Genomic DNA, 13,914 nt, shown 5'->3' with positions numbered 1-13,914 from the left:
ATCTTCAATTTAATGTGAGGTTTCAATGAAATTTTAGGTTCATGGCAAGTATGGAGGCCCTCACACCAGCTGGATAAGATTAATTTTTTTATGTTTTACACATTTCTTCATTGGTGCGGTTCAATGAAAGGTGTGATGTGTGGTGGCCAAGTTCATTCCTTGACCACGTTTGCACAAGTGTTATTATTACGTGCACACCCTAGCCAGTATCGGTGATGACGAGAAGGATGATAAGCGGCAACGGTTGAAATGGAAGACATGGAACTTGAGGCCTTGAGCCAAGCTTATTGGGTTAGGGTGTCCAATGTTTTTCCTCCGGCTGCAACACACTGCCATGTTTCATATCATTAATAAATAATTATTACATTCTTTTACATTGAAATCAAGCCAGTATTAATAAATTATTACAACCTTCTCCATCACAAATAGAATAATACAGTACATAGAAATCAAACCAGTATGAAATATAAACAACCTGCACAGTAACATAATAGTATCACGAGCTAGACGGGCACGTTATTTATATTAAGAGACGTATATTAAATAAGTAAGACATGACCGTCTCGCTGAAACGATCGACATACCGCTTGTCCACGGACGGAAGGAAACCAAGCACGGATGAAGATTCTACTTCATCAGCTCGACGACCCAGGAGCTGCTGCATATGTAGGTGGCATTGACGCTGACAAACCCGGCTGTCCCGGCCAGCTCTTGGAACTCCCTGAGACACCTCCCCTTGCCGCCGGGTGTCTGCGTGAGCATGAGCATGTCTAATCCGAACGCCGTCCTCGCCACGGGCGTCTCATCCGGTTTCTCCGGCAGGACGCTTTCCACGAGGATCACCTTGCCATGCGCAGGCAGTGCGTCGTAGCAGTTCCTCAGAAGCTTGGTGCAGTGCTCGTCGGTCCAGTCATGGAGTATCGCCTTCATGAAGATGGCGTCCCCAGAGGGCACCTTGTCGAACATATCGCCGCTCACGTGCTGCACGCCTGTGAAAGACGGCGCATCGGAGATGACGTGAGGGAGGTCGAAGTTGACCCCCTTGATGTGCGGGTACCTGGAAGTAATGGCGTGGATGGCCGCGCCGAGGCCGCCGCCGACGTCGACGAGCGTACGCACGGCGTCGTCGAAGCCCGTGTAGAACTCGAGGAGCTTCCCGATGACGATGGTGGAGTAGCTCTTCATCGCCTCGTTGAACACGCGGTTGAATCGTGGATCCACACCCTGGTATTCGAACAGCGTCATACCGTATGCCTTCACGAAGGGCTGGCCACCGTCCAGGACCGCGTCCTTCAGATGATACCAGGTCTCCATAAGGACCTTGTCGTTCATGACGACGAGCGGGCCCAAGGACACGCCGTCCTTGTTTGGGGTGAGCCACTTGCACACCGGCGCGGCGCCGTACCGCCGGGCGAGGACGCCGTCCTTGCCTTGCTGCACCTCGCATGAGACGACGTTGTACGACGCCAGCAGCCGCAGCATGCGGTCCACCATCGCCGGGGCGTCTGGGTTAGCCGACGAAGGCGATGGCAGCCGTGCCGCCACCTCGCACGGTGACAACATCTTCCCGCCTGCGGAGACCAGGATCTCGAGCATGCCCAGCTCGATCACGCTCTTTAGGGTCATTGGCAGGATTGGCGCCAATGACAGGTGCACCGCGTACATGAACGCCTCCATGTCGGCGGCCATTTCCGCGGCGGCAGAGCCCATTAGTTAATTGTCTACCACTTTAGGCACCTTAATCAGTGGGATGGTTGCTGTGTAAGCGAAACGATTTACTTACTTATTTATAGAGGTAGCGTCACGCGAGTGTGTGTGTGTGTGGTAGCTGCGAGGTGGTCACGTGGTGGTAGCTGGGCAACAGGGCAAGCTGGCTACAGTCATTTGTAGCTGGACATGCTGGCTACAGTCATTTTTGCCTCTCGGGCCAGGCGTCCACGCCCTCGCGACTGTAGATCATCTAACTCGGCTCCCGTATGGAGCTTTGGTATGGGGGGGCGCCGTCGGTGCCTCCAATATGAAAGTAAACTTAAACAAAGTTTAAAGTAATTTAGACGAAATTAGTTTAAACAGAACGAAATTACAAAGAAATATTTGGAATATGGTAAAATAAAACTAAACTAGCCTAAATCTAGCAGCCGAAGCGACGGTAGAACACTGTGTAGTCCTTGTTGTCCCTGTCGTCGTCGTCCTTTAGCGTGGGGCTCCTGCCCTGGACGTCATCGCCTCGCCGGCTGCTGACCTGGCCTAGGTCGCCCTGGTGGCTCGGGCCGAACTCGTCGTCGTTGTCGAGGTTGATGAGGAGGAGGCGACAGGCGCTCTCATGTGCCTCCCTCTTCGCCTCGGCCTTGGACCAGAACTCCAGGGACACCGGAGGCACCTCCATGAAGGAGGCACGCATGGCCATCCGCTGGCCTGTGAACTCATCCAGGTCATCGTTGGCCTAGAGTGCGATCTGGGTCGTCGCTTAGTCCACGAACGGTATCCACTCTGGCTCATGCTTGACTGGCGCGTCACGTAGCTCTCCCTTCGGCTTGACGAGGAAGAAGCATCCACGTGGGGCGCAGGGTGGGCTTGTAGCGGTGTCTGCGGATCGCGGATGATGATGATGCAACCACCATACTCGTCCTTGATGATGACGAGGGGAGATGCGCGGGAACGAGGGGTCAGCGCGGTCGATGTCGCAGAGGCCAAAGAAGACGATCTCGACATGGACAAAGAAGAGGACGCCGACAACATCCGCCATCGAGCCCATCGACGGTCAGGAGATGGTGGGTAGCGCAACCAAGGCTCGTTGCCCGCTGCGATGTGGTCAAGGACGGTGGCGAGCGTCCTCCACAGCGCTTCCCACCACAGCCTCTGAGCGGCAGCGTTCTTGTTCTTGAGCGGGTAGCCTTCACCGTCGTAATCCGCGAGCTCCCGCTTTTGGTATTCGTTGTTAGTAAGGTTGGAAAAAAGCGCTAGGCGAGGCGATGCTTAAACGGCGTAGGCGCAGTCTAGGCAAACATAGTTTATACCATCAAGTGTGTATGTAGGTTATTATATGTGAATAAACATTAATTTAGAGCATGTAAATGTGTAAATTTCTAATAACTACCGTGAAAATAATGCCCATCTAACTCGGTCGTGAAGTATTGCATGATTTCTTATTGTGGAAGACAATTTCTTGGTTACACTGTCTAGACTTTCGCTTATGCCCTAGGCGAGGCGTTTGTCCATCGCCTATTGCCTAAGCGTCGCCTTGTCCAACATAGGTTGTTAGCAAGCTGGTTAGCATCCTGTATCAAACTTAGACGTTTGGAGCTTTAGGGCTTTATTAATTTATAGTTGGACACCTTTATCTTATGCATAAAAAAAAGTGTACTTAGCCAAGTGCCTGAAATAATTTAAGATATAATTACCACAAGGTTAGGATCCTGATGGCTGCAAACAACTGAAGATTGTATATTTAAAAATGCCAAGAAGATTTCTCTGCCACAAGACAATTAATGATGAATGGATGATTGACTTGCACCGAACCTGAACCTACAAGAAATACCGGAAAAGCTAGACTTACGGAATCCTTCTCACGGAAGACCTACGGACGGACGTGGTAACATACGGTTGGCTAATTTGTTGTTCCCTTCCGTGATTTTAGACTAGTCACTATGGAAAGTATCAATATTCAATACACTAGTATCATGCACATGATACTAGTTTATGATACTAATCCCCACAATGTATAGTATCATAAGATAGTATCATCATATTTAATGTTTTGTAGAATCTCAATGCAAATATGTGTACATGATGTATTTGTCATTAAGTTTTCTAGCTTTACGTGCTATGATACAGTATCATAATATGATACCACACTCATCTCTCACCTCATTAATTGGTGTGTCACATCAGCTTTTTGGCAACATGGCATGCATGATACTGCTTATGATACTCCCATTGTGGCTAGTCTTAGGGCTGTCAATATCTGGCATGAGTCCACGTGAGTCCATAAGTTGCTTTCCGTAAAATTTAGTCCGTACGTGTGTAGCGTATACTCTCCTTGCATTGTAATGTCGGTTCTGTTGTCTTAACACTAGTAGAAAAAATGGATTCTATCTGAAGCTTTAGTCCCGGCTGTGTTTGGGCCCCGGAACTAATATGAATATTATTCCCGGCTGTGTGTGGACACGGGCACAACCTAGTCTAGTCCCGGGTTAAACATGACCTTTTAGTCCCGGGTTAAACGGGACCTTTTAGTCCCGGTTGGAGATACCAACTGATACTAAAGACCATCGTCCTTGGTAGAGGCTTCAAAATGGACCTTTAGTTCCGGTTGGTGATCCCAACCGGGACTAAATTTCCCTCCTATATATTACCATCGTCTTGACCGGCCTCTCTTCCTCCCTGGCTCCTCTCTATTTCTTCCCTGAAGAGCTCGAGTTCATGCCCATTTTTTCCACGATATGTCAAGATTTGGCAGTGCCCTATCTATCCAAGGGTTCTAAAAAGTTAGCAACTTCATCTTTCCATTTTCATTGCTAGTTTAGGTCATTTACTGATCTAGAAGGAGAGGGATTTGTGGGTTTAGTGCTTGTGGGAGTTTATTTGATTTATATGCAATTTGAGCTAAAATTAACTTCTTAGTTTGCATATGTGTAGATGTGATTTACTTAGTAATTCATCAAAATGACTATGGAGTAGAAAGTTTTCAAATCGGTGCATAGTTTTTTATTTTTTATTTTTGCAATAATAACATTTGGAGCCATATAGTTGTTTTGTTTTTCATTCCATGTGTGTTGTATGAGGCATGTTCCTGATTTTTTTTACATAAAGGGAATATATTAATATCTAAAGATACCAATTACACCCAGCCTCTACCACAACGCCCCATCCTAATGGCAGTACGGATGCACACAGCCAAAAAAGAAATAAAAGTCCTGCTACACCATTCTAGACCTAGCAACAGCAATACAACCACCACCGTGACAACACCTGAAGTATAGACTCTCCAAAAGCGACGCCTCCAAGAAGGGACCAGTGCACCAGCGCCGTCGTCGCCCGACCAAAGGTCTTATATTTTCACCCTAAAGATAGTCCCCACTCTCAAAACAATGCCTCCAACAAGAACATTGTCAGGCACAACCAGTTAAGGCCAGACCTTAGGTTTTCACCCTGAGAGGTAAGACTCTGAACTTCTGTTGTGCTGCCGCCCCCACATGCATACCACTGATGTAGAGCCGGAACGCCAAGAAGATCCCTCAGCATCACGGAGACTCGAACCTCCTTTAGCCAGTCCACCAATCCGGCCTTCATGATATTCCTTGTTCTGACTTCACCATGGACCAAAAAGTCACCGGATGTCAACACAGAATAGAGCTTCGCGCCGCTCCCTCCGGAACCAAACGGTCGGAATAAAAACATGGGTACGTGCGACCGAATACCACCCGATCTAGCAACTGCAGGCAAAAGATGCACTGTTCCATTTGCCAGCGGAGCTTTCCGTAACTCATCTCTCCAGCCAGATCAAAGCAAACTGACCTCCGGAAGATCTTCATCCTCGCATGCGAGAAACCCGAGGACCGCCACCAAAAACAAAACAAGATCAGAAGCCCCCACGCCGCCAATCCCTCCTGCCGGATCACCAAGGAAGAGGACAGCGATGCGGATCATGCGTACCGCCGCTGAATCGTTACCGGGGGCGGAGGCCGCCACCGCTCCACCGAATCCTCCATGGCTACCTACGGAGAGCCTCAGGCCCCGGCCAAGTAGCCGTGCCGCCCGGCTTCCTCCACCAGCGCTACATCACCTCCCATGGAATGCCGCCGCGGAAACCCTCTTCCCCACCTCGTCGATTCGACGGAGGGGGTGCCGCCACCATCAACATAGCTAGGCCGGGACCGGGGCCATGGCCGGGGCCGAGGCACGGGGGCCAGGGCCGAGGCCAGCGCCGGGGTCGGGGCCGCTGCCGGCATAGGCAGCGGCTGAGGACGACGGGCTGCGGGTTTCTGTGGGGCACGGGGGGAGGAGGAGCCTCCGCCGCCGCCCGGGAGTGGGGCGGGAGAGGGAGGTGGCGGGTTAGGGTTAGGGGAGTTCTTGATTGTTGAAATGGCCGATGATTATACTTTGGCACCATCTAGTGAGGAAGGTTTCATAAGCCATGGGATGAAGGTAGTATGTGTTGATAAAATGCATGTGTAGTTCATAGTTTAATTATGTATTTGATTCCTATTATTTTAGTTATAGTAGTATGTTGCATAAGAAATACACGAAGATCCCTATTGCGTTTAGAGTGTTGGGACATGGGTCTAGTTTTAGCATCGTGATGGAGTTTCTATTTTAGATCCCTATTGCATGTCATGAACTGATAATCTCATGCAAGACACACTATTATATAATTTGTCAGGGCACTTGTAACTTGAGAGAAGGGAATCAAGACAAGGGACAGGTCAAGACCTATTTGTAGTAGTGACCTGAATAGTTATAAGAAAACTCTTTTGTTAGTCGACCAGTTCTGACACAGGACCAAAAACGTCTGTAATATTATGATCTCTCTGCTAACAGAATTCTTCAAAGATAGGTTCTAAGCAGTCCCTAAGGACAAAAAATATGCTGTGATAGATACTCAAAGTATTTAAAGAAAATGTTTTAGACCATAGCATAACCAGATTTGGGCATACCGTGTAGTATAAAAGAGTGGCTTGTCGCGCTTGCCCACCAAAACGAGAGGCAACCGACTATGAGTAAACACTTTTCAAATGTGTAGCAAAAATAGTACTCCCTCCGTTTTATGAACCGAGATTTATCTAGATTCGAATGTATCTAAATACTAAATCGCATCTAGATCGATACATCTAAATTTTAGCAAATCGTGGACAAGTTTCATGACATAGAGGGAGTATAATAAAAGCAATGTCAATACTCAGGATTGTTTCAAGTCATAAGACACGTGGTACGGTCATAAAGGTTTAGGTGAGGTTGTAAAAAGAAGTCAAACAAAGCAACTACAAAGATCATGTGAAAATATTCACCGCCCTTCGGATGTCAACCTCGATAGCTCTACTACCATTCAAATTTTAGCTCCCCCTCATTTAGGTAAAGGCAGCCAAAAGTTTGAGCACATAAACTGATATAAATCTTTACAAATCTTTACTGATGGCCCATAAATCTTGATTGAAGCTCCAAAAATCTACCACCTGGAGCAAGATTGCAAAAGCAAGTTAGGAAGCCTTTGAATGAAGATTGGAAACAACTTCAGCCTTTGCTTCTGAAACACTCTCTGTCCATGGATTTAAATGCAACCGAAAATAATATCGGCATGCGGGAAGATCGGCATGCGAAAATAATATTGTGAAACTCCTACTTATTGTGGGTCTGCGGGGAGATCGGCATGCAAAAATAATATCTAGCTCTATTTGATACTACCACCAACTCAAGAATTTTCAAATTGAACTATATAAAAAAACGGAATTGCTAGAAATCAGGCGCCTGAGATTTATTAAATCTCAGTCACCTCATCCTCCATTAGATTAAGTACATCAAGATTTGTGCAAGCTTCCTGTTTTACCGTCATACTTTTTCTACATGGGCTGCACCCTTACATTTTTGGCCATGGGCTGCCGCAACTATGCTCTGTTGCTTTTGTCATGTGCTCCTTTCCTCTGCTTCTTTACCATGCATCTGTACTATGTAATTTAGCATATTTTTTCTTTTCTTTTTGTGTGCTTTGATGTTGTTCATTTTTTTTTAAAAAAAGCGACACATGTGTTGTAGCTAAGAAAAAAATCTGGACTATTGAATTACGTAATTATTCGAGACTTTTTCGAGTTGCATGTGGATCGTAAGTGTGATTTCTCCCGGTTGCATGTGGGTCATAATTAAGAGTTTTCCTAGTTGCAGATTTTTTTCAGTTGCATATAAGTGGCAACAGTTGCATGTGACTCGCAACTGAGATTTTTTTTATTTTGCATTGGGGTTGTAACTGAGATTTTCCAGTGCAGGGTGAATAGATATTTTTACACTTGCATGTGGGTTGTAAAGACTTTTTTGTTGCAAAGAGTGTAATGGATATTTTTTTCAGTTGCATGTGGGTCTCAATTGAGATTTTCTTAGTTGCATGTGGGTCGCAACTGGGAATTTTTCGGTTGCATGTGGGTCGCAAATGAGATTTTCTTGTTGCAAAAAGTGTAATGGATATTTTTCCCAGTTGCATGTGGGAGATTTTCTTAGTTGCATGTGGGTCGTAACTGGGAATTTTTCAGTTGCATGTGGGTCGCAACTGAGATTTTCTTGCTGCAAAGAGTGTAATAGGTATTTTTTCCAGTTGCATGTGGATCGCAATTGAGATTTTCTTAGTTGCATGTGGGTCGCAACTGAGAATTTTACAGTTGCATGTTGCATGTAGCAATTGAAATTTTTGTAGTTTCATGTGGGTGGCAGCTGTGTGGGTTGCAGTTTCCAGTTTCACACTGGTTGTAATTGTTTTTCTATTTTTTACATTGAAAAATGCAAGTGCGGAGATTTATTCCTTTTTCTCTAGTTCACGCTGAAGCGGTGTCAACTCCTGAACCTGATGTAACTGAACTAACTCATCTATACCAGGGAGAGCTAGGGACAGCAGATACAGACAGAAAAGAAAAGTACAGGGAAGGCCAACTAGTATGATTCCCGTGGTATTTGAGCCAGCTGCTTAGCAAGAGACAGCTAGTGAAGAGACAGTCTGTCGCCGTGCAACGACGTGGAGGAAAGCGATCTCAACTGGAGCTTGAAGGGCCGCTCATTTCCCCCCTCCCCAGCTCTCGCGAGTGAACAGTTCTTTTGAGAGTCGCTCTCTCTCTGCCGGCTCCCCTCTCCCTCTCCTCCGGCGGCCTCGTCGGTCGGAGTGACTGGGAGAGGGGAGGACGGCCCCCCTCTGTACATAGTAGTGTAGGGTTAGTTTTTCTTCCCGTAGTGGAGTTTGGCGAGATGCCGGTGGAGATCTGGTGGCCGACGCCAGCGGGCGGTGCTCGGCGGCCGGTGGTGGTGAGGCTTCTGCTTGCAGAGCTCCAGAGGGTGGAGACGGAAGTGAGCAGCAGCAACCCCTCACCCTCCACGAAGAATAAGCTCGACGCTGCTCCAGAGCTGCAAGATCTGGATGGCTCTGACGCTGTTCTTGCCGCCATGGGGGCAGGCGGAGCAGTTCGTCTTGAGATCTACCTGGATCTGGCAGGATCTGGAGCGAGCAGGGAAGATCCTTCTGCAGCGCCGGAGAGCCTCTGTGCTCTCGTCCAAGGAGTTCATCAGCGGAGGACTGATGCCGGAGGCCAACACCGCCCTGCCTCTGCTTCTCATGGTCGAAGGGCGACCCTCCTCAATCTCTACTTCCCGGAGACCAAGAAGTCCAAGGGGAAGATCTATAGCTTCCGCCACGACGTGTGACCAAGTGGTTCGTCCCCGGCGCCGGTGTCTGTTCTGTGGCGGAGGAACTCGTCGGCGACTCCCAGATGCGGTGCCGAGCTCAGAGGACTTGATTGCTTTTCTCAAATTCTTTCCGAGATCCTTTTTGTAAAAGCTCTGTCCTTATCCAGAAATCCCCTAAACTGTAGGGGCTTTTCTGCAAAATGTAACCACCGCTTTGGTAATACCAGTATCTTCTAGGGTCTTCCGACCCTATCCCTGTTCAAAAAAAAAACTGGAGCTTGACGTTGACTGAAATTCTAGCATGTCACTCCCTCCATAACATCCACTAGGCGAACCTGCTTAACATGGTACAACATAACATTAGGTGAATCTGTTCAAAACCAAATGAAATCGAGCCTACAAAAACTTTCATGGTAGAATCCCCTGAAGCCCTCCACGGTATAACAAACTTTAGAGCATCTTCACCGGCGGTTCCCAAATAGGATTCGGCAGGGGCGTCGGCAGAGCATCCTCTGTTTGGGGATGCTGCTCCCTCACCGGCGGCCCCATACGCTAGCCCCGATAGATTTGAAATTTAAAATAAAAATTTTAAAACAATATTCATACGAAGTTCCAACGAAATTTGTACAAATTTAACACGAATTTAAACTAAAACACTAAATAAAACATCTAGCTGCGCCGGGAGTCGAAGGCGCTGAAGTCCAGGTCGTCGCCGTCGTCGCTGGATGCCCCGATGGATCAGCTGTCGTCCTCGTCGGCTTTCTCCTCCTTCGGTGCCGGCAGCTCTGATGGTTCGGCGAGGTCGACAAAGTTGGCGCCCTGGTCCCTGGCGGACCACACCGCCGCCTGCCGCGGGTCGATCACGATATGCCGGTAGTCTTTGTCGACGGAGCGGCCGAGAATGAAGTTCTGGCCGGGAAACTCCTCCTCGTCGTCGTCGCCACAGAGGGCCGCCTGTGCCTCGGCCTCCTTCTCCCACCATGTCTTCTTCGCCGGCGGAAGTGGTGGCGAGGCTGCGGCGTCTCCTCCTTGACGCGGGGGCGGCGGCCCGACCCCGTCGTCCGACGGGCCGGAGCAGAGGACGCGCGCCTCACCTCGTCATGGATGACGACGCCTCCAGAAGGAGGCATGGGCGCGGCCGAGCGCGTGCGCACGACGGCAGACGATGATTCGGTGCGCGAGCTTCCGGACGCCGCGCTCCTTTCCGGCGCCCTCTGCAGAGTCGTCGCCGGCGCCATGCACGCCGCCTGCGGGAAGTACAGCGGGTCCTGTTGCTTGACGCCGCGGACGCGCTGGCGGAGCGTGTTGTCAATGTCGCGGCCGTACCACCAGGCACGACGGCCGACGGTGTTGAAGCGGCTGCTCGAGCGGTTGGCCGTCCGCACGAGCTCGACGACGTGCTCGTCTTCGAAACGTCGTGCCCAGGCCAGGCTGTCGACAACGTTGTCCGGCAAGCTCCTCTCATCCGGTGTCATCAAGCTCCGCCGTTCCCTGGCGAGGGCCCACGTCTGTGCTCCTAGCGGTGGCGACGGCGGCACGGCGAAGCCGCCGTTGGAGACGTGCCAGTCGTGTGGCAGTTTGTAATGTACTGGCATGGGGATGTGATGTCTACGGGAGCTTCTATTCTTGTAGACAGTGTTGGGCCTCCAAGAGCAGAGGTTTGTAGAACAGCAGCAAGTTTCCCTTAAGTGGATCACCCAAGGTTTATCGATCTCAGGGAGGAAGAGGTCAAAGATATCCCTCTCAAGCAACCCTACAATCACAACGCAAGAAGTCTCTTGTGTCCCCAACACACCTAATACACTTGTCAGATGTAAAGGTGCACTAGTTCGGCGAATAGATAGTGAGATGCAAGTAATATGGATGAGTATGAGTGGTAATAGCAATCTGAATAAAATATGGCAGCAAGTAAACATGCAACAAAACAGTAAACAAACGGAGATTCGATGCTTGGAAGCAAGGCCTAGGGATCCCGCTTTCACTAGTGGACACTCTCACCAATGATCACATAATAGGACTACTCTACACCCTCTTGTTGGATGATGAACACCACTAACTGTGTAGGATTACACGAACCCTCAATGCCGGAGTTAACAAGCTCCACAATATTCAATGTTCATATTTAAATAACCTTAGAGTGTAAGATGGATCAACACAATCACACCAAGAACTAGCATAGCATGCACACTGTCACCATCACACTATGAAGGAGGCATAAATCACATCAATTCTTATCGTGGCAATAGTTAACTTCATAATCTACAAGAGATTACAATCATAACCCACGCCAAGTACTACACGATGCACACACTATCACCATTACACCTTGCAGGAGGAATAGACTACTTTAATAACATCACTAGAGTAGCACATAGATGATATTCAACTAGATCACATAAAGAGAGAGATGAACCACATAGCTACAGCGGAGCCCTCAGCCCCGGGGGGGAATTACTCCCTCCTCATCATGGAGGCAGCGATGGCGGTGAAGATGGCGGTGGAGACGGCGGTGGAGATGACTCCGGGGGCAATTCCCCGTCCCGGCAGGGTGCCGGAACAGAGACTTCTGTCCCCCGAATTGGAGTTTTGCGATGTGGCGGTGCCCCTGGAGTCTTTCTGGAGTTTCGTCAAGAGGTACTGCGTTTTTAGGTCGAAAGGGGTTATATAGGCGAAGAGGCGGCGCAGGAGGGCTGACAGGGTGGCCTCACCCAAGGCCGGCGCGGCCGTGGTCCGGCCCACGCCGCCTTATGGTGTGGTGGCCCCCGGCCCCTCTCCGACTCTTCTTCGGTGTTCGGAGCCTTCCGGGAAAAATAGGAGGTTTGGCGTTGATTTCGTCCAATTCCGAGAATATTGCCCGAACAGACCTTTCCGGAACCAAAAACAGCAGAAAACAACAACCGGCACTTCGGCATCTTGTTAATAGGTTAGTTCCGGAAAATGCACGAATATGACATAAAGTGTGCATAAAACATGTAGATATCATCAATAATGTGGCATGGAACATAAGAAATTATCGATACGTCGGAGACGTATCGGCATCCCTAAGCTTAGTTCCTGCTCGTCCCGAGCAGGTAAATGATAAACACGGATAATTTCCGGAGTGACATGCCATCATAACCTTGATCATACTATTTGTAAAGCATATGTAGTGAATGCAGCGATCAAAACAATGTATATGACATGAGTAAACAAGTGAATCATATAGCAAAGACTTTTCATGAATAGTACTTAAAGACAAGCATCAATAAGTCTTGCATAAGAGTTAACTCATAAAGCAATAAATTCTTAGTAAAGGTATTGAAGCAACACAATGGAAGATTAAGTTTCAGCGGTTGCTTTCAACTTGTAACATGTATATCTCATGGATATTGTCAACATAGAGTAATATAATAAGTGCAATATGCAAGTATGTAGGAATCAATGCACAGTTAATACAAGTGTTTGCTTCTAAGATAGAGAGAAATGGGTAAACTGACTCAACATAAAAGTGAAAGAATGGCCCTTCGCAGAGGGAAGCATTGATTGCTATATTTGTGCTAGAGCTTTGGTTTTGAAAGCAAGAAACAATTTTGTCAACGGTAGTAATAAAGCATATGTATCATGTAAATTATATCCTACAAGTTGCAAGCCTCATGCATAGTATACTAATAGTGCCCGCACCTTGTCCTAATTAGCTTGGACTACCGGGATCATCGCAATGCACATGTTTTAACCAAGTGTCACAAAGGGGTACCTCTATGCCGCCTGTACAAAGGTCTAAGGAGAAAGCTCGCATTGGATTTCTCGCTATTGATTATTCTCAACTTAGACATCCATACCGGGACAACATAGACAACAGATAATGGACTCCTCTTTTATGCATAAGCATGTAGCAACAATTAATTTTCTCATATGAGATTGAGGATATATGTCCAAAACTGAAACTTCCACCATGGATCATGGCTTTAGTTAGCGGCCCAATGTTCTTCTCTAACAATATGCACGCTCTAACCATAAGGTGGTAGATCGCCCTTACTTCGTACAAGACGAACATGCGTAGCAACTCACATGATATTCAACAAAGAGTAGTTGATGGCGTCCCCAGGAACATGGTTATCGCACAACAAGCAACTTAATAAGAGATAAAGTGCATAAGTACATATTCAATACCACAATAGTTTTTAACCTATTTGTCCCATGAGCTATATATTGCAAAGGTAGGGGATAGAAATTTAAAGGTAGCACTTCAAGCAATTTACTTTGGAATGGCGGAGAAATACCATGTAGTAGGTAGGTATGGTGGACACAAATGGCATAGTGGTTGGCTCAAGGATTTTGGATGCATGAGAAGTATTCCCTCTCGATACAAGGCTTAGGCTAGCAAGGTCGTTTGAAGCAAACACAAGCATAAACTAGTACATCAAAACTTACATAAAAGATACTCCCTCCGTTTCAATCTATAGTGCCTATAGATTTTCTGCATTTGTTTCATAATATAAGAGTATATCTGTGTTTATTTGCGAAGAACCCCTTCCACCGAGATGAGCTGAATAGCTGGAA

General features: G+C 47.8%; 1 protein-coding gene across 1 annotated transcript; it reads right to left on the bottom strand.

Moving 5' to 3' along the window:
- Positions 1–627: 627 nt before the first annotated feature.
- Positions 628–1,710, bottom strand: LOC124648914 (tricetin 3',4',5'-O-trimethyltransferase-like). The gene has a single exon (XM_047188596.1). The coding sequence runs from the start codon at positions 1,708–1,710 to the stop codon at positions 628–630; it is 1,083 nt and encodes a 360-aa protein (XP_047044552.1).
- Between the last annotated feature and the right edge of the window lie 12,204 nt (positions 1,711–13,914).

This window comes from Lolium rigidum, chromosome 4, assembly GCF_022539505.1.
Source record: "Lolium rigidum isolate FL_2022 chromosome 4, APGP_CSIRO_Lrig_0.1, whole genome shotgun sequence".
NCBI lineage: Eukaryota > Viridiplantae > Streptophyta > Magnoliopsida > Poales > Poaceae > Lolium > Lolium rigidum.
The sequence above is the reverse complement of the archived record's forward strand: the minus strand, read 5'-3'. Positions and strand labels throughout refer to the sequence as shown.